The 25,419-nt window shown below is 42.0% G+C and overlaps 1 protein-coding gene and 1 pseudogene across 1 annotated transcript in view; both read left to right on the forward strand.

Annotated features, from left to right (window-relative positions):
* The first annotated feature begins 587 nt into the window (after positions 1-587).
* The window catches only part of Ctr9 (CTR9 homolog, Paf1/RNA polymerase II complex component), a 30,608-nt gene continuing 5,776 nt past the window's right edge, over positions 588-25,419 (forward strand). Inside the window, exons 1-20 of the mRNA XM_004634875.3 lie at positions 588-964; positions 2,219-2,317; positions 4,670-4,909; positions 6,157-6,274; positions 6,716-6,805; positions 11,576-11,724; positions 12,276-12,383; positions 14,792-14,899; positions 15,023-15,259; positions 15,632-15,721; positions 15,829-15,957; positions 16,069-16,252; positions 18,097-18,185; positions 19,019-19,204; positions 19,286-19,373; positions 19,553-19,701; positions 21,426-21,542; positions 21,700-21,845; positions 24,630-24,701; positions 25,196-25,331. Coding sequence (XP_004634932.1) covers positions 920-964; positions 2,219-2,317; positions 4,670-4,909; positions 6,157-6,274; positions 6,716-6,805; positions 11,576-11,724; positions 12,276-12,383; positions 14,792-14,899; positions 15,023-15,259; positions 15,632-15,721; positions 15,829-15,957; positions 16,069-16,252; positions 18,097-18,185; positions 19,019-19,204; positions 19,286-19,373; positions 19,553-19,701; positions 21,426-21,542; positions 21,700-21,845; positions 24,630-24,701; positions 25,196-25,331 — 2,580 coding nt within the window. The 5' untranslated portion in view covers positions 588-919. The remainder of the gene's footprint in view (positions 965-2,218; positions 2,318-4,669; positions 4,910-6,156; positions 6,275-6,715; positions 6,806-11,575; positions 11,725-12,275; positions 12,384-14,791; positions 14,900-15,022; positions 15,260-15,631; positions 15,722-15,828; positions 15,958-16,068; positions 16,253-18,096; positions 18,186-19,018; positions 19,205-19,285; positions 19,374-19,552; positions 19,702-21,425; positions 21,543-21,699; positions 21,846-24,629; positions 24,702-25,195; positions 25,332-25,419) is intronic.
* Positions 7,908-8,374, forward strand: LOC111817700 (annotated as a pseudogene).

The following is a 25,419-nucleotide window of genomic DNA, read 5'->3' on the forward strand; positions in this document are numbered from 1 at the left end:
TGGAGTCAACTGAGGTACTGGAGATGAAGAAAGGGGGTGCATTTGGAAAACACTTGGGAAGTAAAATCGATGCTGTTTACACCTTTATTCAAGGACAGCAGGGCCCTAGTGGCCTTTGGGGGGCTGAGGCAGAACTGGGCTACATAACGAGACCCTGTCTCAGAAACAGCAACAGAAAGTTTATTCAAGGAGGTCCTCTGACTTAGTCAAAACTCTGATCACAATCTAAATCAATCAAAATCTACAATCACTTACTCGCGTTATATAATGTAATCAAACCTCAATTACAGGTTGAAATAAAACTCTTCGACCATCTTATTAAAGTCATAAATCTATTAAATTTATCTATTAGATTACACAATTAATTGTAACATGTCCGTTCAAAGCGACCACAGAGGTATCACCGGTGTGACCTCAAGGACGACAGAGCTGATCTATCCGGCGATCTTCAACCTGGACAGTCAGACGGCCAGGCCCCGCCCACAGAGACCACGTAATCACAGGCCCCGCCCACGGGGGCGTAGCGGCTACGCCTTCCGAGCGTTGCTTAAAAGCCGCGCCGACGCCGGGCTCCTCCGAGGTCGCAGGTTCCGGAGGTTCCGCGGTCACTGGAGGTTCCCAAGGAGCTCGGGCCACCTCAGGCGGGACTCCCCAGAGCCGCCGAGGGAGCCGCGTCGGCACGCTCTCGGTGCGCAGTGCTTCCGGGTCAGGGGGCGGGGCCTCCGGAAGTGGCCGGGCGCCGTCCGCTGCTCGTTGTTTGAGCGTCTGACGGGAAGGAGAAGCCGGAGATTCGGCGGCGCCGCGGGGCGGCAGTCACGACCCGATTCCGAGCCGTCGCTGGCCCACGGACGAGCCGGAAACGAGGACCCCCGGTGACTGAGCGGCGGGGCGGCGCGCGCGCTCACCTGCGGTCCTCACCATGTCTCGGGGCTCCATCGAGATCCCCCTCCGGGACACCGACGAGGTGGGTGTCGGGGCTGGGAGCGGGTGGGGGCCGCGGTCGGGAACGGCGCTCCCGCCCCCAACACCTCTGACTTCGTTCGAGGAGAGCGCGCCCTTCTCCCGCGGGATCCGGGATCGCAGCCCCGGCGCGCGCCCGCTCCCCTCCTGCGGCCCGCGCGCCCCCGGGGTCTGGGCACCCCGCGTCCTGCAGCGGGGGTCCGCGCCGCGAGAGTTGCCGCAAGTTCCCGGCCAGCCTGCTCGCTCGTGGTCCTACTCCACGAGCGCCGGAGCGCGAGCCTGCCTGATCAACTGTGAAGCACCTGCGGGGGGGAGCGGGGGGCGCTGCTGTCACCGCGGGCCACCTGTGCCCGGACTCGGCGTCTGTCCCCCGGAGTCCGCAGGCGCTCGCCCCGGGCGTCTGAGGAACGCGAGTCTGCCGCGCTGCACGGTGCGCGCACTGCGCTCCCGGGGCGGGGTAGGGCGCCCGAGACGGCAGCCGCCCGCCCCCCGCGGTCTGCGTGAACAAGGTGCTCAGCCTTGAGGGTCCTTCTTCATACATGTCTTACTGTTTGCCCATTTGCCTGAGATACAATGTTGAGACACAATTCGCTTGCACGATTCAGTGGTCTTTGCATATCTGCCACGTTGTGGAGTCACACAACCCTATGATCTCTATCTTATTCCAGTATATATTCCCTATTATTATTTTTGTGCCCACATTCAAGCCGTCTCTGTGACACACCAATGCTGCCTCCGTGATTTATGGCATACAGTGGTTTCCGCTCTGCATGGCCTCTAAGGTCTCGTTTCTCAAGGTGTCAGAACGATGGCATCAGCGTCTCCAGGGTGCTTTTTGGTGCCTTACTTGGGTTATAGGTTAAGGAGTATTTTGTTTTGTTACTTTTGAGTGAGCAAAGCATTTGTTCTGTAGTTGTGGTAGTGCGGGACAGCCAGCAGGGCTTGTTTGCTTCTGTATGTTTTTACTTTAATATCACCACGTAGGGGCCGGGGAGATGGCTCAGTGGAATAAGCGCTTCCCTAGCAAGCGCAAGGGCCTGAGTCCCCGGTTCTGAAAAAAAAAAAGAAATATATATATATATATATATATATAATCTGTCGCATTTGTTCTAAATTAACTTGTATTAGGTCAACCCTACTGCACGTGAATACATACCCTCTGTATATGCATGTTGTTATATATTCAAGAAAAGCAGCAGTTAAAAATATGTGGATTTTAAAAAATAATAATCGATAAAACCTAAATTTTGTGTTTTAGGTCATTGAACTTGATTTCGATCAGTTACCGGAGGGGGATGAAGTTATTAGTATTCTCAAGCAGGAACACACGCAACTGCACATATGGATTGCTTTAGCGGTCAGTATTCATATAACAAAGTATTTGTTGACTGGGAAAATGTGTGGTTTATGTTTTCCAATTTAATAATAGCCAGCTTGGATATATGATAAGTAATCATATCGTTTTTATGGAACTTAATTATATTATTTTGGAACAGTGAGGGCAGTTGGCCTAAATGATGTGCCACTCTACTAGTAAATAAGTATAAATTACTAAAAGCAACATTTGGGGCTGGGGAGATGGCTCAGCGGAATAAGTACTTCCCTGGCAAGCGCAAGGGCCTAAGTTCAATCCCTGGTTCTGCCAAAATAAATAAATAAATAAATAAAAGCAACATTCTTTTACATTCAGTAGTACTGTGTTGAGTTTTGGATGATGTAGTGATTATGCAATGAAGACTGGTTTATGTATTGTTTTTTTGGTTTTTTTGAGGAACCGGGGATTGAACTCAGGCCCTTGCACTTGCCAAGGAAGTGCTCATTCCACTGAGCCATCTCCCCAGCCTGGCTTATGTATTGTGTAAATACACTGTAAGAAACAATGTTCTACAACATAAACATTTCTACTTAGCACTGCTTTCTTTCTTTTTTTTTTTTTTTAATGTATTTGGTACAGGGTCTCTCCTGTTTTCAACATTCCCAGCACTGGGATGACAGGCATATGCCACCACGCCCAGTCTTGGTGGCCAGCTCAGTGCACCCAGGGACAGGGCCAGCACGGCATATGATGCCAGGTGTCGAACCCTGGTTCCTGCATTTGCCTAGCAGCCGCTTGGTCTGTTGAGCTATCTCACTGGCCCTTAGCACTGATTTCTATTACTGTAAAATACTCCCCTAAAATACTCTAAAGGTGATTAGGTTCCAAGCTAACCCACGAAAAGCCTTTCTGGATGAAGTTTATATCAAGCTTATGTTTTTATGTCTTATTTAACCCCCTCCATAATAGGACTGACCAGAAGTTCCTGGGAAGATCCAACCAGAATGCCTACAGTTTTACACCTTTTACCATGTGCCATGTTTCCTAGCATTGTGTTTCTTGTGTAGGTGAATAGGTAATAAAATAATCACTGGTAAGCAGATATGTCACAAATTGCTTTTATATTAAAATACATAGGAGGTTCCTGATACTGAAATGTCAGAGAAGTAGGTTTGGAATTGGGCTTGTATCTAGTACTCAAGCCAACTGCAACAGTATCCTATCTTTGATGTAGATATACAGAGAAATGTTTTTATTAACCAGAAGTGCCAGGTTTTCCCATTCCATAGAAACAAAGCTGTTGATCCTTGTCATTCATTTTTTAAACCAGAAGGGAACTTTGGGTTTTGGGTTTTTTTTTTTCTTCAGTACATAGGCCTCCTTAACAGCACTTACCCAGAAGATGCAGTGTTGGAGGATTAGCGTGGCACCTGCTGTAGAGTGAGGTGATGAAACCCTGGGACATAGGTTGCTACAGGGAAAGGTGCGGTCTTTAGGATTAGAGAAGCCTTCATTCCAGTCTTGCTTAACTGTCACTACTTGTGTGACCTTCAGTGTGTGACCTAAACTCTGAGCCCGCTTCTTCACCTAAAATACCTGCTCCTAGGGCAATTTCACAGATGAGAGAACACGTCTGTGAAGCTCTTGGCGTAGTGTGTGATCTCACATGAGGTGGCTAATAATGATAGATACTCCTTTTATAGTCACAAATGAAACAAGTACCAGAGGGGGGAATACAGCAGGCCCAAAGTCACGGATAGTTTTTATAGATATAGACCTAATCCATCATCGCCGCCTTTCTCAAGCAGTGAGAAAGAACATTTTAGTTTGAAATCAACTGTTGCTAGATAAGAGCCAGACTGGAAACATTTGAAGTGACTCCAGTTTCCTGAACAGCTTTTTTAAAGTCTGAATGACCTATGATAAACTGCACATATTTGAGGTGTACCACTTGATATAATCTGTCATATATGCACCTGTGGAACCTTCACCACATTCAAAATTGGTGAATATGTACATCGCCCTAATCTACCTTCTCCAGCCAACCCCCAGTTGCAAACAGTTACTGGCCTCTGGTTATGGAAGACCTTTCGTGTGCATCTTCTCGAGTTTCTTATTGGAACTACACAGTCTGTGCTGCTTTTTTTTTTTTTTGGTCTAACTTCTTTCAGCATAATTGAGATTTCTATATGCTGTAGCATGTATCAGTAGTTCATTCCTCATTGCAGATTATCCATTGTGTGGATATACCAGTTTATCCCTTTTCTTATTCATCCCGACCTGCATTGTTTTCAGTGCTTTGCTATTGTAAATAGAACTGCTTTAACCATTTGTGTATAGGTTTTTGTGTGGATAGGTGCTTTAGTGATTCTATTTTGATCTTTTACGTTATAGCTGGAATACTACAAGCAAGGAAAAACAGAGGAGTTTGTAAAGTTGTTGGAAGCAGCACGTATAGATGGCAATTTGGATTACAGAGATCATGAGAAAGACCAGATGACTTGCTTGGATACATTGGCAGCCTATTATGTACAGCAGGCTCGGAAAGAAAAGAATAAGGACAATAAGAAGGATCTTATCACACAGGCAACCTTGTTATATACAATGGCTGATAAAATTATTATGTATGATCAGGTAAAATAAATCATTTCTTTCAATTTATGAAAGGGGAAAAATATATGAAAGTGATATGTGTATTTGCAGATTTTTTTTTTTTTTTTTTTTTTTTTTGAGAGTTTTTCTTGGGGCCGGGAAGATGGCTCAGTGGAATAAGTGCTTCCCTGGCAAGTGAAGGGGCCTGAGTTCAATCCCCGGTTCCAGAAAAAAAAAAAAAGAAAGAAAGAAAGAGTTTTTCCTAAAATAATAATATTGGGGCCTGGAGAAGGAGTCAAAAGTTAAAGAAGAGTTGATGGATAGGATCAGTGTATAATGTGTGCATATATGGAAATGTCACAGTGAATGCCATTTATAAAATTAATATGTGTCATAATAACATTGTTAATGCAGTTGGAAAAAAAGGATTCATCCTTAAAATTGAAATTCTTTCAATCCTAGTACTGTTGAAGTAAGTATATAAAACTTGCCCACATATTGAGTCAGTAATCCCAACATTTCCAGGTGACTTTCACTCATATTTCAAGGACTTTAAACTTTACTTTTTGTCATTATTACTGGCACAGAAGTTTTGTGATTCAGGATAATTTTTCATTTTGTAGGCTTGGGAGATGGTTCAGTAGAATAAGTGCTTGCCTGGCAAGCTCAAGAGCCTGAGTTCAATCCCCAGTTCTGAAAAAAAAAAAAAAAAAAAAAAAAGTAATTAAGAATTGCTTATTTGAAACTTACATTATACTTCATAGAATTTTGTTTTTCTTTTTTTTTTTTTATTTTAGGGAAGGGTCTACAGGGTGTTCAGGGTCTCATTACTATATCAGACTTGTAGTGATCCGCCTGTTTACAGCCTCCCAAGAGCTAGGATTATAGGCACACACCACCACACCCAGCACAGCAGGCCCAGGGTTCGAACCCCCGGCCCCTGCGCCTGCTTGCAGGCACTTTAATCCACTGAGCTATTTGGCTGGCCCTTAGTAGAAATTTGTATTATGTTCTTCCTCCTGTTTTTTTTTTTTTTTTTGGTTTTCTTGAGATAGTCTCCCTATGCAACTTACACTGGTCTTGAGCTTACTTGGTAACCCAGGCAGGTATGAACTTGCAAATATCCTCCTGCCTCAGCCTCCCAAGTGCTAGGAGTACAGGCGTGTGCCACCAGGCCCAGCCCTACCTCCTTTCTATATGGTTTTCTTATATTTTAATCTTACACATTCATGGTAAGTTGTAGTTAGTCCTTAATACAGTAAAGCCTAGGGTGATGCATTACCTTACAGAACCATTTGTTGGGAAGAGCCTGCTTCTGCCTACTTGAAGGTGACAAAATGGATCAAGCCGATGCACAATTTCATTTTGTACTCAACCAGTCTCCAAATAATATCCCAGCCCTTCTTGGTGAGTGATCTGTGGCAGTCATGTTGGGAATCCAGTTTTCCAGCATATGTGCAGACTGTATCGCCCTGTAAGTGCCTTCCTAGCTGAGCTGGGCTGCAAAGAAGAGCATTGTTTTGCTAAATGTGAAGCTGTCTGTAGCATAGTGTTGTTGAAATTATAGAAATAAACATATGCCAGTTAAAAATAACTTATTATTTGCTTCCAAAATTCAGTAAACATCTACTTAACTACAAGTTATTTCAGCTGTTATTTTATAATATATAAAGGATTTTTAGGCATAAATCAGTACGTCCTGCTCGAATTTGAAATCACATTCACTCTTCTCAAGTATTTCTTATCGGTAGATGTCTTTAATTTAGGAAAGTCAGGGTAAACTGCAAAGCATAGTAGATGTGACAGTGTGTGTTGATTTTTTTTTTTTTTTTTTTTTAACCATTACAGGTAAAGCTTGTATTTCATTCAACAAGAAGGATTACAGAGGAGCCCTTGCTTACTATAAAAAAGCATTACGCACTAACCCAGGATGTCCAGGTGAGAGAAAAAGTGTAGTTCTAAGCCATGAATGGTCAACTCAGGCTACTGAAATTTGGCAGTGGCCTGTGAAGTGAGCTGAGGAAAGATAGTGTTGGGGTATTGAAAGGACAGAATCAAGGTGATTTCTTTTCTTAAATGTATTTAAGTTGGATAGCAGATCATATTACAGTCCTTTTCCCCTGTATATTACATTTTTTTCCAAAATGCCATTAGTCTATTTTTGTTGAGTTCCAATTATGTGTCAGGCCTGTTCTAATACTGAGAATATGGTAATGAACCAATGAGAAAAAAGATGTTACTTCCCTGTAATTCAGTTTCCAATAGGGAAAATTAAATTTTTTTAAATGTACCATGTAACATAATTGGCAATGGCTAAGAATAAGAATGGAGCCAAAAAAGGAAGCATTAGGAGTTGTTTAAAAGGGTGACCAGGGGGCAAGGGAGATGGCTCAGTGGAATAAGTGCTTCCCTGGCAAGCACAAGGGTCTGAGTTCAATCCCTGGTTCCACCAAAAAAAAAAAAAAAAAGGGTGACCAAGAAAACTCATCAAAGATAATAACATTTGGGTAAACATCTAAAAGAACTAAGAGCCATGCACATATATGGGAGAATACCAGTCCCAGATAGAGACCGCATAGGAAGTACAAAGATGCTAAGGCAAGAGTGTGCCTGGTGGGGCACAACTCCTAGTTGCTGAGGAAGCTGAGGCAAGAGGACCCCAAGTTTCAAGGTAGTCTGCGCAACTTAAGTATGACTCTGCTTCAAAGTAAATTTAAAGAGGCCATGACTGTAGCTCACTGGTAGCATTCTTGCCTAACATGTTTGAGACCCTGGGTTCAACCCCGAATACTGAAAAAAAAGTATTCCTAGCAAATTTGGAAATTGTGGGGAGTCTGTATCTGAAGTAGGGCACAAGAGGAAGTACTAAGAAATGAGATCAAAGGTACAATCGGGCAGTAATCATATAGGGTATCCTAGATTATTACGAGGACTTCATGTTTTAACATGACAAGTAGGAAGCCTTTGGAAAGCATTGGGCAGAAGAATGGTGGATGAGACTTACATTTAAAGGGATCATTTGAGGAGCCTTTTTACTAAGATGGTGAAGAAGGAAGCCCCTGCCCCTCCCAAAGCTGAAGCAAAAGCAAAAGCAAAAGCTTTAAAGGCCAAGAAGACCATGCTGAAAGGCTTCCACAGCCACAAAAAGAAGAAGATATGAACATCACCCACCTTCCATCATCCCAAGACACCATGGCTCTAGAGGCAGCCAAGATAACCTCGGAAGAGCGCCCCAGCAGAGACGAGCTTGACCTCTATGCCATCATCAAGTTCCCCCTGACCACAGAGTTGGCCATGAGAAAGATCGAGAACAACAACACACTCGTGTTCATTGTGGATGTCAAGGCCAATAAGCACCAAATCAAACAAGCTGTGAAGAAGTTCTATGACATCGATGTTGCCAAGGTCAATCCCCTCACCAGGCCTGATGGAGAGAAGAAGACATATGTTTGACTGGCTCTCGATTATGGTGCATTGGATGGTGCCAACAAAATTGGGATCATCTAAACTTGAGTCCAGCTGGCTAATTCTAAATATGTATATTTTTTCCCCAGAAAGTAAATAAATCATTTGAGCTTCTGAGTTGAGACTAGAATGGACCAAGGAGAAGAGGGTGGGGACAGACATGGATTAGGGAGAAGCTCTTCCGGTCGTTCTGGTCCCAGTTGGCCTGTGGCTCACGCTGGGGTGGCATAGTGGAGAGTGTACAAGTGGTCAGATTCTACATATATTCTGAAGGAAGAGCTGATAAACGTGATGTGTGAGGTAAAGGGAGCAAGAGTCAAAGATAGGGGCTGGTGAGATGGCTCAGTGGTCTAAAGCACCTACTGAGAACAAGCTTAGCAAAGCACAGGGACCGCTGTTCAATCTCCCAGCACCACATGCGAGCCAGTCCCGCCCCCCGGTGGGCTGAGCTGGCCACACACACACACACACACACACACATAAATAAATAAATTTGAAAAAAAAAAAAGAGTCAAAGATAGCTCCTTGAACAAGCAATTAGAAGAGTGGCATTGCATTTTACTGCCTTTGGAAAAGTAGCTTCAGAAGATCTACTTGTAGACATTGAGAGTTCGAGATGCTTTTAGAGTGAACAAGTGAAGAGGCCAGACCTTTGTCTTGGAGTTCATGAAGAGATCTGGGCCAGAGCAGTGAATTTGGAAATCATCACCATGCAGCTAGAAGAGGAGCTGTGCCTGCAGCACCAGTGCAGTGAGCGTAGACCAGAAGAGGTCCAGGGAGGGCGCCCCAGAGCTCCGTTATATGTAGGGGTTAGGAAAATGAGAGCGAATCAGCAGCGAAGCCAAGAAGTACCCTCCTGAGGTGGAGGAGGAAACCGGGCTACGCACAGCGTCCCTGAAGCCAACTGAAAGTGTTCCTAGAAGGAGCGGGTGACCATCACTGTTAGGCCAAGTCAAGTAGGGACAGGATGACTGATCAGTGGCTTTAGCCATGCATGAGCCATGAGTGCTCTTGATGCAGGCAGCTTTGCTCATGGTGGAGTGAGTGCAGGAGACAGCAGAGGGGAGGAATAAGGCAGCAACGTTAGATCTGGCAAGGAGCATTGCCCTCGGGAAGAGCAGGAATGGCTTGGCGCTGGCAAGGGACATGGCATTAGGAAAGGATTTTTTTTTTTTTTTTGGTCATGTTTTCCATTTTTTCTTTATTCATCTCAAAACCATACTATCTGTGTCACTTTAATCTTATCTAAACTGATTAAACATTTAGAGATGTGAACTTTCTTTCTTAACACATGGATATTTTGCTAAAAAAGCATATTTTTAACTGTCCTTTAATGCTGTCTTTTTTCTATACTTAAGACTCATATCTTGATTTATACACAAATAAAGTTTTTGTATCATATTTTCTTTATTCATCATTATGTCATACTTTTGAATTTTGAATAGCTGCAAGGGAAAAGAAAGAAATGGCTCTTAAGATTGCTTAGAGAGTGTTTCCATAGTCAGTAAAGGTTTAATAGGTAAACTAAACTCTATAAACTTGAATTCTTTTATGGGTAACACCATTAAGCAAGAATGTACAGTACATGATGGGCCAGTATGTGGATCTGGATCTGTCGAAAGTAAATAGTAAGTAGTGGATTTTCTGTTATACTTAAAATCATCTATGATTAAGAAGCTTTGCTGATAGAAAGGCACTGCTCCAAATTGTGAATGAGATTATGCAGAATTGCAATTTCCTTTTCTTTTTTTTTTTTTTTTTTTTTTTCCTTGAAGATGTTGACTTCCTTCTGTAGATACTTTGTGGGCAAATAGCATCTGGATAGGATTTTGATTTAGTCTGAACTCTTGCTAGGTTGGCATCAAACTCCAGCTGTCGTTGGACTTTCATTTTGCTTTTCGTTTTCTTAAGTTACTATCTTTGTGTTTAACTCTGAAAATTTCCATCCCTTTTTCTTTATTAGGTCTTTGTGCTTTTCTTCATGTAAGTTAACTTTTTTCTATATATCTTGATAAAGTCTGCTTATTTCTATCTTATGTTCTTCCTATTTGATTTTGATTTCACGTGCAGGTTTGGTGATATTACTCTTAGGTTCCTGTTCTAGAGATTTTAGCTTTCCTTTATCACATCAGCATTTCTTTTTAGTTTTTCATTTTCACCTTTTTTAAATGAGCCTTCCTTTGTCTGGATTACTTTTAATAAACAGGTTGTCTTTTCCAACTGAATCTCTGGTATGCTGTTCATTCCACTGATGTCTATAGTTTTCTTTTCTGTCTTTGAGAAATCCTTTATAAGTTTGTCAGTATTCACACTGCTAATCTTTTTTGTACATCCTTCACTGCTTGGATCTATGCTTGAACCACGGTTGTTGAAGGTCTCAACCACCTCAAATGGTGAGAAAGGATTTTTATAAGATAGAAGAATGATTATAAATGGATAAGAATGATACAGTAGAGGAAAAGATTTTATGAGGCAGGAAGGATATTGAAGGTTTGCTAGAGCAGTGTCCTCAGATAGATGCGGAAGGATCCAAAGCCAGTGGAGAGCTCGGCCTTTGCATTCTCACAAGGCTTGGAGAGGAGGAGCATGCACAGTTCTGAAGGGAAGGAGAGCATGGGGGTTATCAGACACCATATCTGCGATCTTCATAGAATTTTTGATAAATAAATAAATAAAATACTACTATTAAAAAAAAAAAAAAGAATTTTTGTCCTGTTTATTGCATTTCAAAAGTTGGAAATTAGGGCCGGCAAGATAGCTCAGCAGACTAAGTGCCTGCTTTGGCAAGCACAGGGCCCAGAGTTCGATCCCCAATCCCAAATGCCACGCTGGCCCCACCCCTAGGGCATGCTGAGCCTGCGACCAAGTAATCCCAGCACTGGGGAGGCTGAAAACTACGAGTCCGAGCTGCATAGTGAAACCCTATACCAAAGTACATAAATGAAAAAGAAATGGTAAATTGAGCTGGGTACAGCAGAGAGCGTATACAGCAGGGGTGTTGGACTACAAGAAAAATACCAGTATTAGTTAGAGGTGTTCTATTCTCTGGTGGAAAAGGTACCCATTGGAGGGAGGAGAGGTGAAGAATGATACGCTCTAATCACTTGTGAACCAAGTTTTTGGTCAGCCAGGAAGTTACGTAGTGTCCTGGTACTGAGGCTAACTCATACATGGAGACTGTTTCAGCATTGTTGTAACTGCACCCTGAAAATGCCCCAGTTTGATGGATTTCTTTTTTCTTAGCTGAGGTTCGTTTAGGAATGGGCCATTGCTTTGTGAAACTGAATAAGCTGGAGAAAGCTCGTCTAGCATTCAGCAGAGCCCTGGAACTTAATTCTAAGTGTGTAGGAGCACTGGTTGGACTGGCTGTTCTAGAACTGAACAATAAAGAGGTATGTGAGAGAAAGGGTATATAGTTTCTGACTGATTTATCAGATCTGTAGCACCGTGTGTGTGTGTGTGTGTGTGTGTGTGTGTGTGTGTGTGTGTTTATGTGACTTGTTCAGGCACACATCTATAATCCCAGCACTCAGGAGGCTGAGGCAGGAGGATCATCGTGAATTTAGGGCCATCCTGGGCTACATACTACCATGAACTGTGTAGTGAAATCCAATCTCAGAAAACCAAAACAAATGAAAATCTCCTGGGCCGGGGAGATGGCTCAGTGGAATAAGCGCTTCCCTGGCAAGTGCAAGGGCTTGAATTCAATCCCCAGTTCCACCAAAAAAAAAAAAAAAGAAAAAAGAAAAACTCCTAAATTCTAAGTTTGGTGACTCATTATTTGAATTTTTTTATTCTTGGTGAAATTAACTAAGACACTATGCTAAGATCTGAGCTTAGGGTTATGGATAAGCTTATTTCTTGAGGTTATAAAAAAAAAAAAAACTTTAGAAAAGTGGTAATAGTCTTTTTCAGTCTACCCTCTTGCATTGTTTCCTTTTAGGCTGATTCCATCAAAAATGGTGTCCAGCTGCTTTCCAGAGCATACACAATTGATCCCAGTAACCCCATGGTATTGAACCACTTGGCAAATCACTTTTTCTTCAAAAAGGTAATGGAAGCCATTTGTTCTTTGTTTGTTTGGTTTTGGTTTTGGGGTGTTTTTTTTTTGTGTGTGTGTGGTGGAACCGGGGATTGAACTCAGGCCCTGTGCTTGCCAGGGAAGTGCTTATTCTACTGAGCCATCTCCCCGGCCCCAAGCCATTCACTCTTAAATCTTGATTTTTGTTTTCCTGAATGCAGTCAATACTTCATTTTTTAATTTCAAAAGAAATTTGAAAAAAAAACTTTTTTCCAAATTAGAGTTTGTGTTAGTTACCCAGGCATGGGTCCATTTGTTCATTCATTCACTTAATATTCCTTAGCCTGGGCCAGCCAAATAGCTCAGCAGACTAAAGTGCCTATTAGGCAGAGTGCAGCGACCAGGGTTCGATTCCTGGCTTGCTATGCTGGTCCTGCCCCTGGGGCAAGCTGAGACTGCGATTGAGACTGGGCATGGTGTCATGCACCTGTAATCCCAGTGCTTGGGACGCTGAAGATAGGAGAATCACTATGAGTCTGATCTACATAGTGAGACTCTGTAGACCCTATAGATCCTATACTAAATACATTTTAAAAAATATTCCTTGGCTCTTTGTATCATGCCCAATGCTGCAGTAAGGATTTGATGATAAAGAAGACGTGGTTTCTGCGTTCATTGAATTCAGTGTCATTGAAAACACCAACATAAAGCAAGTGGAAATGTAGAAGTAAAGGTCTCTGCCCACTGATGATGGAGAAGGGAGGGAGTGGTGAAGTGGCCAAGCAGGCTTTCACCACCGCGGCACGCTCCAACCTTCAGTGTAGGAAGGCGGTGGGTGGGTGGGGGAATGGCGCAGGTCTGGGAAGTAGTCTGAGCAGTTGGGCTCGGTGGAGCATAGCGTCTGGCGTGACAGGCCACGCATGGGTTCCAAGTAGTGAGGAATAAAATTGTGCAATAGAATTGGATGTACTTACATAGCCAACAGGGAATCTTTGGCAATTTGTTGCTTTTTTAGCATGTAGATTGTGGTATATTTTCAAATTTGCTACTCATTCTGTGAAAGCAGTACTATTTTTAATTCCTTAAAACATGAAGCCCAAGATTTTGTTGACAAAGTTTTATTTATTTATTTATCCTTTTTCTTTTTTTTTTTTTTTTTTGTGGAACCAGTGATTGAACTCAGGCCCTTGCGCTTGCCAGGGAAGCGCTTATTTCACTGAGCCATCTCCCCAGCCCCTTTTTTCCATAATTTTATTGAGACACAAATAGCAATGAGACAGTTTCAAACCAAATTGGTAGGACAGGACTGGTGAGATGGCTCAGTGGTCTAAAGCAACTACTTAGAACAAGCTTAGCAAAGCACAGGGACCGTGGTTCAATCCCCCAGCACCACATGCCAGCCAGACCCGCCCCCTGGTGGGCTGAGCTGGCCACACACACACAAATAAATAAATAAATAAATAAATTAAAAAAAAAATAGAATGTAACTATATATCTATCCTAACCACTTTGAATACACAGATACAAAATGGACATTCATCTGTATCCCCCTTTTTTGTTAAGTTCCATCATTTAAATATTATAGGTGTGTAAACTCAGCAAAATATTCTAAAAGAGTCCAGTAGCCCATAATAGTAATGAGTCTTCTGCTTCACTGGCAATGTCAGAAATTGTTGACCTGAGTCCCCCACAGCTCAACATAACAGCATGGCTTTACTTCTTATACTTCGTTTTTATACTTTTCTGCTGGATGGTTAAGATCAAGGTAAAGCAGGACCTATACAACAAGAGTTGTAGCTTTTGGGTCTGAGAAGGTCAGTGAAATCCCCTCAGGATTTATCCTGAGATCCTGTACCTCAGATTGTAGAACCTTTGTCAGTGTCAGCCATGTGGATGAGTCACGGCCATTGTTTGGCCAGTGTGCTCTCTGTGAAAGCCTGAGAGATTGACAAAGTTTTTATATACTAAACATGAAAATTTAATCAGCTATAATGAAATCAGTTACTAAATTGTACTAAAAAATTTTGGTTGAATAGCAATTTTGGTAAAGGTTCACAAAGCTGTGTCAGTCTTATTAGTGATAGACAATGTTGCTGTTGCCAGTATGTATGCAGCACCTGCTAAAGTGTATTCTGGGAAGTCTGTAACCCTCACAACAGTGCTGTAGAGTAAGTAATCTTATCCTCATTTTGTGGGTAAGTTGAGGCAGAGTGCATAGCGTGAGGCCACACAGCACTGAGCACAGTACTTTGCACTCTCTGGCTATACAAGCATACTCCCTTTTCCTCGTGAATTACTGATTAAGCTGCAGGCTCTACATGTTGGAGTACTAAGGGCAGCTGCTGGGGGAGAAGGCAGAAATGTGTGTATAGGTAACCCAAGCGTTATGGGGTCACCCGGCGCCACTCAAGGAGTTTCCGTTGTGGCTTTCTCTGCAGGACTACAGCAAGGTGCAGCACCTGGCACTCCATGCCTTTCACAACACCGAAGTGGAGGCCATGCAGGCTGAGAGCTGCTACCAGCTGGCTCGGTCGTTCCACGTGCAGGTCAGACGATCTCAGAACAACCTTTCAGCTCTGTGTGTCACTATTATCGTTGCCTTCTGCTTCACTTTCCTGGTCTCGTTAGTGCTGTGTACACACTCATCTTGTTTTCTTCTCATGTTGTAGGAAGATTATGACCAGGCTTTCCAGTACTACTATCAGGCCACACAGTTCGCCTCATCCTCTTTTGTGCTCCCATTTTTTGGTTTGGGACAAATGTACATTTATAGAGGTGACAAAGAGAATGCATCGCAGTGCTTTGAGAAAGTTTTGAAAGCTTATCCTAACAATTATGAAACGATGAAAATCCTCGGCTCTCTCTATGCTGCGTCAGAAGATCAAGAAAAAAGAGACATTGCCAAGGTAGTTTTTAAACTGTTTTCCATTAGCTACTGCAAGCCTGCCAGCTCCCACTTCCCATTAGTGCTATGGAGCTGTGGCAGAAGCAGCTGTTAGTGAGCTTGTTCTGGCTTAGATAATGAGCAGTTGTAAGCAGTTTAAGATAGCCACCTTGTAGGCCAGCATGGCGGTGCATTCCTGTAATCCTGGCACTCAGGAGGCTGAAGCAGAGGCGGGAGGATTGCTGTGAGTTCGAGACCAGCCTGGGCTACAAAGTGAGTTCAAGGCAGTCTGAACTGCATAGTGAAATCTGTCTCAAAAGGACAAAAAAAATGATAGCCATAGTTTTATTTCTTAATTTTGACAGCATTCATTTAATGATTTCTTTCATCCCAGGGCCACTTGAAGAAGGTCACAGAGCAGTATCCCGATGATGTTGAGGCTTGGATTGAGCTGGCCCAAATCTTAGAGCAGACCGATATCCAGGTAGTTGTCGTGCTTTTCATCCCGTCTGATGCGTGTTTGGTAGGTGTGGTGCAGCATTTCTCTTTTACTTTCACGTACACCTTCCTCTGTCCACCGTAAAAATACAGGGTGCCCTTTCAGCCTATGGAACAGCGACACGAATCCTGCAGGAGAAAGTACAAGCCGACGTCCCCCCTGAGATCCTGAATAATGTTGGCGCCCTGCACTTCAGGCTTGGAAACCTGGGGGAAGCAAAGGTAGGAAGTCGGAATGCTCCGTGTGGATGCCTGGTCCAGTTGAACACAGGCTTTTATTTTTTGAGGTGTACCAGTGAAGTCTTCTAACTGTTGTTTTTTTCTTCCTCGTAGAAATATTTCTTGGCCTCTCTGGATCGTGCAAAGGCAGAAGCTGAGCACGATGAACACTACTATAATGCCATTTCTGTTACCACATCGTACAATCTAGCCAGGCTGTATGAGGCAATGTGTGAATTCCATGAAGCAGAAAAACTGTACAAGAACATCTTACGAGAACATCCCAATTATGTTGATTGTAAGAATTTTAAACTTTTCTTATATAACCAATTCCTAGATTCCCACAATAGTGGCAAAAGCTTTGAAAATTCTGGTGTCCCCTTCAAGGCAGATACAGGGCTTGAAAACATGCAGGTTCACTTTTATTTGTACTGGAAAATAAAAAAAGTAACACAAACCCCTTGACCCGTACTCCGTGATTAGACATGGTCAGTGGTTCAGCTGGCTTTAGTAATCACTCTGTGGTGGATTTGGTTTTGTTTCTGAGACAGGGTCTCATTGTGTTGTTAGGCGGGCCTTGAATTCACTATGTAACCCAGGCGGGTTTTGAACTCACAGCGATCCTCCTGCCTCAGCCTCCCAGCTGCTGGGATCACAGATGTGCACCACCACACCCAAGTATCAGTGTTTGCATTCAATATTTTACTTACAGTAGTCCTAAAGTGCAAAAGCAGTGATGCTGGGGCTGCAGCTCGGCTGATGCAAAGCCATGAAGTGCTTCGTTTCGAGTGAAAAGGTGAAAGGAAAGAAAGAAATCGTGCTGAGGTTGTACAGTATTTTGGTATTTGTTCTATTGTACTATTAGGTATTGTTAATCTTCTACGGTGCCTAATTTATAAATTTATTTATAAGTTATAAATTCATTTATAAATTATAAATTTATAAGTTATTTCATAAGTTATTAATACATATACAGATAGATATAGGTATCAAAAAAAATACATGTCCAGGACAAGCCGCTCTCCCGAGGGTCTAATACTCTGCATCTCCTGGGACGGCACGGACCACTCGAGCACGATGGGGCCGTAACCATGGGCCTCGCTGCTGGCGACTCTGATCTGAACGTGCTCCATTCCTGCTGGCACAAGCCACCGCCGTTATCTGCACAGCTGTTCCGTGAGGCAGCATGGGACAGTCACACTGGGTTACACCTGTGTGACGCTGCATTTAAGAGGAAGAGCAGTGGCTAGAGCCTCTCTCTTCTAACTAGTGGGCCCTGGCATCCTATGCTTTCACTGTTTTGGCATATGACAAGCTGTTTTTTTTGTTTTTATTTTTTAACTGGGAATCAAACTCACGATTTGGCACGTGCCAGGCAGGCTCTGTGCTGCTGAGCTGTATCCCCAGTGATAAGTAGCTTTTTAAGGAAAAGTAGCTGGCAGCAGTATACTGTGAAGAAGAAATTGAAATAGACTTGTCCGGGCTTTTAAATAACTCAGCTTGAGCCAAGCCTGGAGCACGGCACCAGTGTAGGAGACGCAGTGGAAATGGTGAAGCGGAGCCTCCAGCCCCAGGGCCACATGCGGCAGTTACTTTTACTTGTTGAGCTGGTGTTTATTCACCCGTGAGGCTTTTCTGTTTGTTATATGGATGTATTAACACAGAACACTTATTGTAAAAGTATGACTAAAATTACGCTCTAAGTGTGGTGGTGTGTCCTGGTAGTCTTTGTACTGTGGAAGCAGAGGCAGGAGGTTCCCAAGCTCAAGGCCAGTCTAGATTATAGTGTGGGCTCTGTCTCAATAAATACATAACTATCCATGATAGCCAATCATTTGAACATAAAAGCTTTTAATTTTTATTCTTATCACCTATTGATTTTACAAATACTGGGTTTCAGGGCATGCGTTTTGATCGTGTCCGTCCTCCTGCTGCCCTGTCCTGTGCCCTTCCTCTCCCTCATTTCCTTCTGCCTGTCTGATAGTCTCCCATCTTTCCTAGTCCACATGTTTGCCTCTCTGACTCTGGGTCATTTTGCTTAATGTGATGCGCTCCTTTTTCCTGCAAATGACAAAATTTCTTTCTTCTTTATGGCCAACTAATACTCCATTTTATTAAAACCTTTTTAATGTGTGGTTTCAGGTTATTTGCGGCTAGGAGCCATGGCCAGAGATAAAGGAAACTTTTATGAGGCTTCAGATTGGTTTAAGGAAGCTCTTCAGATTAATCAGGTTGGCAATATTGACTCATAGGTTTAGAAATAATTATTTTCCTTGTCTAACTCCTCAATCAGTTTTTCCTTTTAATGGCTATCATGTTTCTAATGAATTGGCGTCTGTATGATTGGTTGATTTATTTCTCATATACTTACTAAAATACTAAAGAGTATAGTAGGTTAAGTGATTAACCATGTAACGATAGGGCCCATATTTTCATAGAAATCTCTTCTGTTTCCCTCCTTGTGCCTTCTCTTCTCCCACTGTCCTGTCATCCACATTGCGACAATGACCTGGTTAGCACATGCATGATGCCCTTTCAAGTGCACTTCACTTAAGATTTAGTTAGTAGTACTGGGCCAGGGCGGCAGTGCCTGGCAAGTGCAAAGTCCTGAGTTTGATCCCCAGTACTAAAAAAGAAAAAAAGATTTAGTACCCTCTGAGAAAAGTATGTGGAATTGTGTAGTATGTTGAGTAGAACCGTGTGGATCAGCTAAACTTTCTACTTGTGCCCACACCAAGATTTTATGTTTAGGCTATAAACATAAAGAGATATACAAATATGTATGTATACGCAAACAGCTAAAAGAGAAAGTGCTGCACATCATTGTTTGTTCTTGCCAAAGGGCAGCACACTGACGCTTATACTGTATTCTGTTCTGTTGCCCTTTGTGTGCTGATAACTACACACCATATTGACTTTCCAACTCACAAGGGTTCTTCACCATCAGCGTGAAAACCACTGAGGGAATGTGGCTTGGAAACCTCTCCACCTGTCGGTATGGTGGGAGGAGGATTGATCGCCCTCAGTCTGAATTGCAAGTTTTGATTATTCCTGTCTGTTTCAGGACCACCCAGACGCTTGGTCTCTGATTGGTAATCTTCACTTGGCAAAACAAGAATGGGGTCCAGGCCAGAAGAAATTCGAGAGGATCCTGAAGCAGCCATCCACACAGAGTGACACCTACTCCATGCTAGCCCTTGGCAACGTGTGGCTCCAAACATTGCATCAGCCTACGCGAGACCGAGAGAAGGTAAGCTCTTTGTGCATCTTTAAATAGAACCCATAGTCTACACTCTGCTTTGACTTTTCTAACAGCACATGACTTTTACAGGAAAAGCGTCATCAAGATCGTGCTCTGGCCATCTACAAGCAAGTTCTCAGAAATGATGCGAAGAATCTGTATGCTGCCAATGGCATAGGTGATTATGGGTGACTTGGTGTCTAGGTGACTTGCAAATTAATGTCCTTAGAGCAGTGCTTGTAGATGATGGAGGCTTTTTCTCCAAATACAACCAGTGTAGGTATTTTTAAATTGGAAGTTTAGTCGTTTCTCTGGTTGCAGTTAAAATATTTGTAAACATGAGTCTTATCATTGCAGGAGCTGTTTTGGCCCACAAAGGGTACTTCCGTGAAGCTCGTGATGTGTTTGCCCAAGTAAGAGAAGCCACGGCGGATATCAGCGATGTGTGGTTGAACTTGGCGCACATCTATGTAGAGCAAAAGCAGTATATCAGCGCTGTTCAGATGGTAATGTTCTGCCCCTCGAGATGCCTCAGTGTCACCTTTGTTGATGAGCAGGTGTTTTCCCAAGCACACTAGCCCTGAAGTAGCCATCATGTACTTCAGACAGAGATGATTACGTAGTGGCCAGGCCCTGAAGTCCCGACAGCCATGAGTCCTGGCTCCTTCCCTGAGTCCATGCCTTGGATAAAGAGCATCCTCTTCAGCCCATGTTCCCTGTCTAGAAAGTGGAGATAATTGTTCCTTAATGTCAAAGAATTTTCCAGTAGGAAAAGTACTTGATGCTAACATGCCTGACAAGTGTACTTGTACCCAGTAAATAGTAGAGTTTAATGTTTGTTTGTTCAGTTTCTGAAACTAGACTAAGTTTCAGAAAGGTTAAATGACTTTTCCTTTCGAGATGAGGTCTTTCTGTTGCCCACACAGCTCTCAAATCTGTGGGATAAAGAGATGTTCCCATCTCAAGCTCTCAAGTATCTGAGCCTACAGGTACCCACCACTATACTCAGCTTAAATTAATCTGTTTTTCAAAAGAAAAACTCTATGGAATAAAGTTTCCTATTGAGATTTTCTAGTGCTTCTTGTATTTCTACAGTGGTTGAACTTGAAATCAAAATTGTACTCCTGTGTATATCATAATAAATGTTAAGAAGCGCAGGGGCCTGAGTTCAATCCCTGGTTCCGCCAAAACAATAAAAAATAAATAAATAAATGTTAAGGAAGTTCTTGGGCTCTGGGATAGAGTATGATCAGAAAGAACAAACTTCTTGAAGAGGTAGAAGAAAAGAGCAGCCCAGCCTTTGGAAGGGGCTCACCTTTTCTCTCAAAAGAATGGGCCATTGTCCACTTGCTCCAGAACCCAGTCTACATGTGATAGCCTCAGAGGCTGTGTTGTTTGAGAAAAGCCTTCCTGACCTATGCAATGACAATGCTGCCTTTTATAAATGCATATTAATTAGCAGGGGTATTCAGGAACATCTAACTATTTTCCATAAAATTATTTTTCAGTTAGCTGTGATGGGATATATTGTATGCTCAAAAGGTGCCGTGTTTATGTCAGAGTGAACACCAGTGTTACTGTGTTGGGTTTAGCCAACATGTTAACAGAACTAAGACTTCTTAGGCTCATGGCCAGTCGGTTCCCCAGATCCTAAAGAAGGGTGTTAAGGAGTTGAACTGAAAGTGTCCAGAAGTAGGACTTCAGGAAGTGGTCATTGAGTGTATCAAGATAGGATAGCCTGAGACGTGGGCAAGGGCTTCTAGAGCAGGGGTGGAGCTTAGGGATGGAGAGCTTGCCTGGCATGCGTGAGGTCTTGGGTTTCATGGCCAGCACGGGCAGAAAGAAAACGCATACAGGGGGTTTTTATGTTCGTGCACATTTCAAATGGGAGAAAAGCAAAGCTACTTTTAAGTGTGTAGTTTTTCTTTGATCAGCTTCTAGTGTTGTGAAAGTATATGCTGGTGAATGCCATTTCCTAAATTCTCCGAAACCCAGCCATTCGAAGAGTAGACTGGGTTTTTTTGTTTTTTTGGTTTGTTTGTTTTTTGTGGAACTGGGGATTGAACGCAGGCCCTCGCACTTGCCAGGCAAGGGCTTATTCCACTGAGCCATCTCCCTGACCCCAAGTAGACTGTTTTTTCCTAGAGCTTTGACATTGCTTTAAATTTTGCTTCAAAATGGAAAGATCTCCTAACTGCTGTTATATTTATAATTAAATCTTTCTTTGTAGTATGAAAACTGCCTCAGAAAGTTCTATAAACACCAGAATACTGAAGTTGTGCTCTATTTGGCCCGGGCCCTCTTTAAGTGTGGCAAATTACAGGAATGCAAGCAGACTTTGCTGAAGGTAACAGGGAGAACTTGCTATTTTTCCCTTCTAGGCCTGTTCTGCTTTGTGTTTTCAATTATTTTGCATGTATGTTTTACATACCTACTAGCACCCAGTAACATCATTTTCATATGATTAAGTCATGTGAAATCTACACTTTGTGTTTTGTTTTCAGGCTAGACATGTGGCACCCAGTGATACAGTTCTTATGTTTAATGTGGCCTTGGTCTTACAAAGATTAGCTACCTCTGTCCTAAAAGATGAAAAGAGTAATCTGAAGGAAGTCCTTAATGCTGTGAAAGAACTGGAGCTTGCACACAGGTAAAGATTTTGTAGAAACCACCTCTGAAATGATTTGTTGCTTTAAAACTTGTCTGAAAGCCACTATCCCCAAAACGTAACTATTAGAGGCCGGAGATGTAGCCCGGTGGTAAAGCACTTGCATAGCCTGTGTGAGGCCTTCGGCCTACCAAAGCCGAGTAATGGTACCCAGTACCACAATTTTTTTTAAAAAAGCCAAAAGCCATTGGAATCATTCTAGCACTATAGAATCGTAGCACAGAAGCTGAAGACAGTTGCCCAAGTGGTGCCAAACCAGGATCCTTCCAGATTGAATGCCCCTAGGCATTCATGCCCCAACCCCTAGAACTTGCTGGCTGGCTTGCCTTAGCTTTTCATTAATATTACAATGCCAGAATCTAGCATTTTTACACATGCCAAATTTTTTAGACTTATTTGTGTTGGTTTTAAATTGTATACCAGTGTGTCGTAATGTAGGATGTATTGATTTTCATGGAGCTGGGATTAAGATCTTAATCTCTTAGATGTTACTTAATCGATTCCTTTAGCGACATTCAAAATTTATTTAATCTGATAGTTTTTATTTGATGATTCAGTGTGTCATGAAATTAAAACCTGCATTTATTTCTTCAGGTTTTGTCTAGCCATATTTACATTCTTGTGAACATTTCTTGCCTTGTATGGTAAATTGTGTTTCCATGGACTAAGTCTCCCAACCTCCGTGCATGACATATTTAGTAAATGATGCTCTAGAGAGGGAGCAAATTGATCACAGCCCCATGAATGAGAATGGAAAGAACTCACCAAATAGGGCAAACAATTAAACACAGGAGAATAGGAGGTATACAGTGGTAGTCTTTCAGTTATTCTTTTGTGTATAGCAGCAAAATATTTCCATCAGCACACTCTACAAATGGACTTCTCCTGCACCCTATGGGTCATGATTCCATCTGGGTCTAAAGGGTGGATTTCAAAGAAATAGCTGTAACTCAGTCCCATGAATGGCACCTGGCCACCAGTAACTGTCATGGTCATTATGCATGTCCACAACACACTAGAACTGTCTGCGATATCCTATCCCCAAACTGTTAGAAGTGCTGGTCATTTATTTGACATTCCAGTATTTATTTTATGTTTTATTCTTAGTACTTCTTTACTATCATGAAAACTTTTTCATAGTTCAATTGTTTTGAAACATTTAATTTTTAATTAGTATTTAATTTTCTGAATATTGCTTAATCTTAATTTTTGTTTTAAGATTTATACTATGCTATATCTTTGACTTACAATTTATTTAAAAGACATTGTATGATATCTTCTAGTATTAAAAACTTTAAAAAGTATTTTTCCATTTTCTGTTGACTTTATATTACTTCTTCCCTGTCTTTTATACACACATAGACACACATATATGAAAAAAAAAAATACATGTATAATACATGTACATATAAGATTGGTACACGCTTATTCCACTGAGCCATCTCCCCGGCCCTGGTACTGTTTCATAGAAATCTTCAATGACCTTTTATTTATTTATTTATTTATTTATTTATTTTTATTTATTTGTGTGTGTGTGTGTGTGTGTGTGTGTGTGTGTGGCCAGCTCAGCCCACCAGAGGGCGGGGCTGGCTGGCATGTGGTGCTGGAGGATCGAACCGCGGTCCCTTGTGCTTTGCTAAGCCCGTTCCAAGCAGGTGCTCTAGACCACTGAACCATCTCACCAGCCCTTCAATGACCTTTTAAATAAGCGTTCATCTAATATATTTTGTATAGTCCTGCATAACTGTCATTTTGAGAGCTCTTTATTGTTCATCCAGGAGCATACTGCAACTTCTCTTGCCTTCTGAATTATGCTCTTTACTATTTCCTGTATGCTACGTCTAGAGGTACTAAAATATTTCAAGTGTGTATAACTGGAAAATATTTTACTTTTAGTTTTCAAAGGTATGTTTGCTAAGTATAAAATACAAAGAGGACAGATCTTTTTTTTTTTTTTTTTTTCAGTCCTTTAATTAGTCTAGTTTCTTACACATTTGGTCTTTTTTTTTTTTTTCTTTCTATTATGGAATAAGATGCTATTTAATTTTGTTCTTGTGCAAAAGGTTTGTTTTTCTTGGAAATGTGGTATTATAAGTTGAACTAAATTCACAAATTTTAAATCTTTAAATATTTATTGTCTACTCCTTTCTACTTTGAGAATTCTAATTATATGAATATAAGTTTCTTTGTTTTGACACAGTGAACTATTACGACTGATCTGTAAATTCTTTCTTCATTTTTATTTTGGACAACGTTTATTGTTCATTTATGTTTGTAAATAATTTATTTACAATTTGCAATCTAAAAAAATAAAAAATGACATATTTAGTAAACTTAAATGTCATTGTTCAACTTCATGAATTTACTGATAATATTTAATCTATATTTGCCTTTCTTGATGAACTCTTATTTTATTAAATATACCAAGTGTTTATTGATGAATCTTTTCTAAAATGAGTTCCATGTGTGATTTCCTTATTGAGGTCCAGTCCTTGATGCATTCAGTATATTCAGACAAGTCAGTAAACATGTGAACCTTTGCTCAAACTATTTTTTCCAAGCTGTTCTTATAGAATCAACTAAAAATCTAAAGGGCTTGCCTTAGCCTTTCATTACTATTACAATGCCATAATCTAGCATTTTCATACATGCCATATTTTTTAGACTGATTTGTGTTGGTTTTATATTGTATACCAGTGTGTCATAGTGAGGGTATTAATGTGCTATTTTTTTAGTAAAAATATTTTATTTTTTCATTCCATGTAGATCCTTCAGTTACTTGAGTAAAGTGGGAGATAAAATGAGATTCGATTTGGCCCTTGCTGCTACCGAAGCCAGGTAATGGTTCTGTCTGTGGAGGGTGGCTTTAGGAGCGGCAGTGACACTGGAGTAGCTGCAGAGGGTCATAGCAATGAGCAGGAGCTCCTGCCCTCTAGGGACCCTCACACTCAGGGACTCTGTACCAAGGCTTTTCCCCTCCAGGGAATTTGGCAAAGTCGATTTGGTACAAGTAAATACTTTTCTCATTCAGTGATGTCAGCTTTGTCATCAGAATTAGATAGGATCACTGAGTGTTGTGAGTCACATGTGAAGATTATGTTGGAAATCTGTGTGACTGTGCTGTGAGAGGACATTTATAGTTTAGAAACATAGCATGGGCGGCAGCATTGGCTTGTGATAAACCACATGAAGTGTACTCATGAAGGCTTGACGTAGATAGCATCCAGGCGCCTGCTTCAGATTTTTCAGCACATGTAGGGAAAACACACCCTCTGAGATTTTGAACAAACTGCTATGTGTGTTCATGTTTCTCTAAATTTGAAACATTCTAGGCAGTGCTCTGACTTACTGAGCCAGGCCCAGTACCATGTGGCCCGGGCGCGCAAGCAGGACGAGGAAGAGCGGGAGTTGCGGGCCAAACAAGAGCAAGAAAAGGAGCTGTTGAGGCAGAAACTTCTTAAAGAACAGGTACCTGTTGCATGGTTCAGTCGTGCGTCGATTAGGGGATGCAGGGCCTACATACACTGTGTTAGAAGAAAAATAGGAATATAGTCAC

This window comes from Octodon degus, unplaced genomic scaffold (genome assembly GCF_000260255.1).
Source record: "Octodon degus isolate 3935 unplaced genomic scaffold, OctDeg1.0 scaffold00067, whole genome shotgun sequence".
Lineage (NCBI taxonomy): Eukaryota > Metazoa > Chordata > Mammalia > Rodentia > Octodontidae > Octodon > Octodon degus.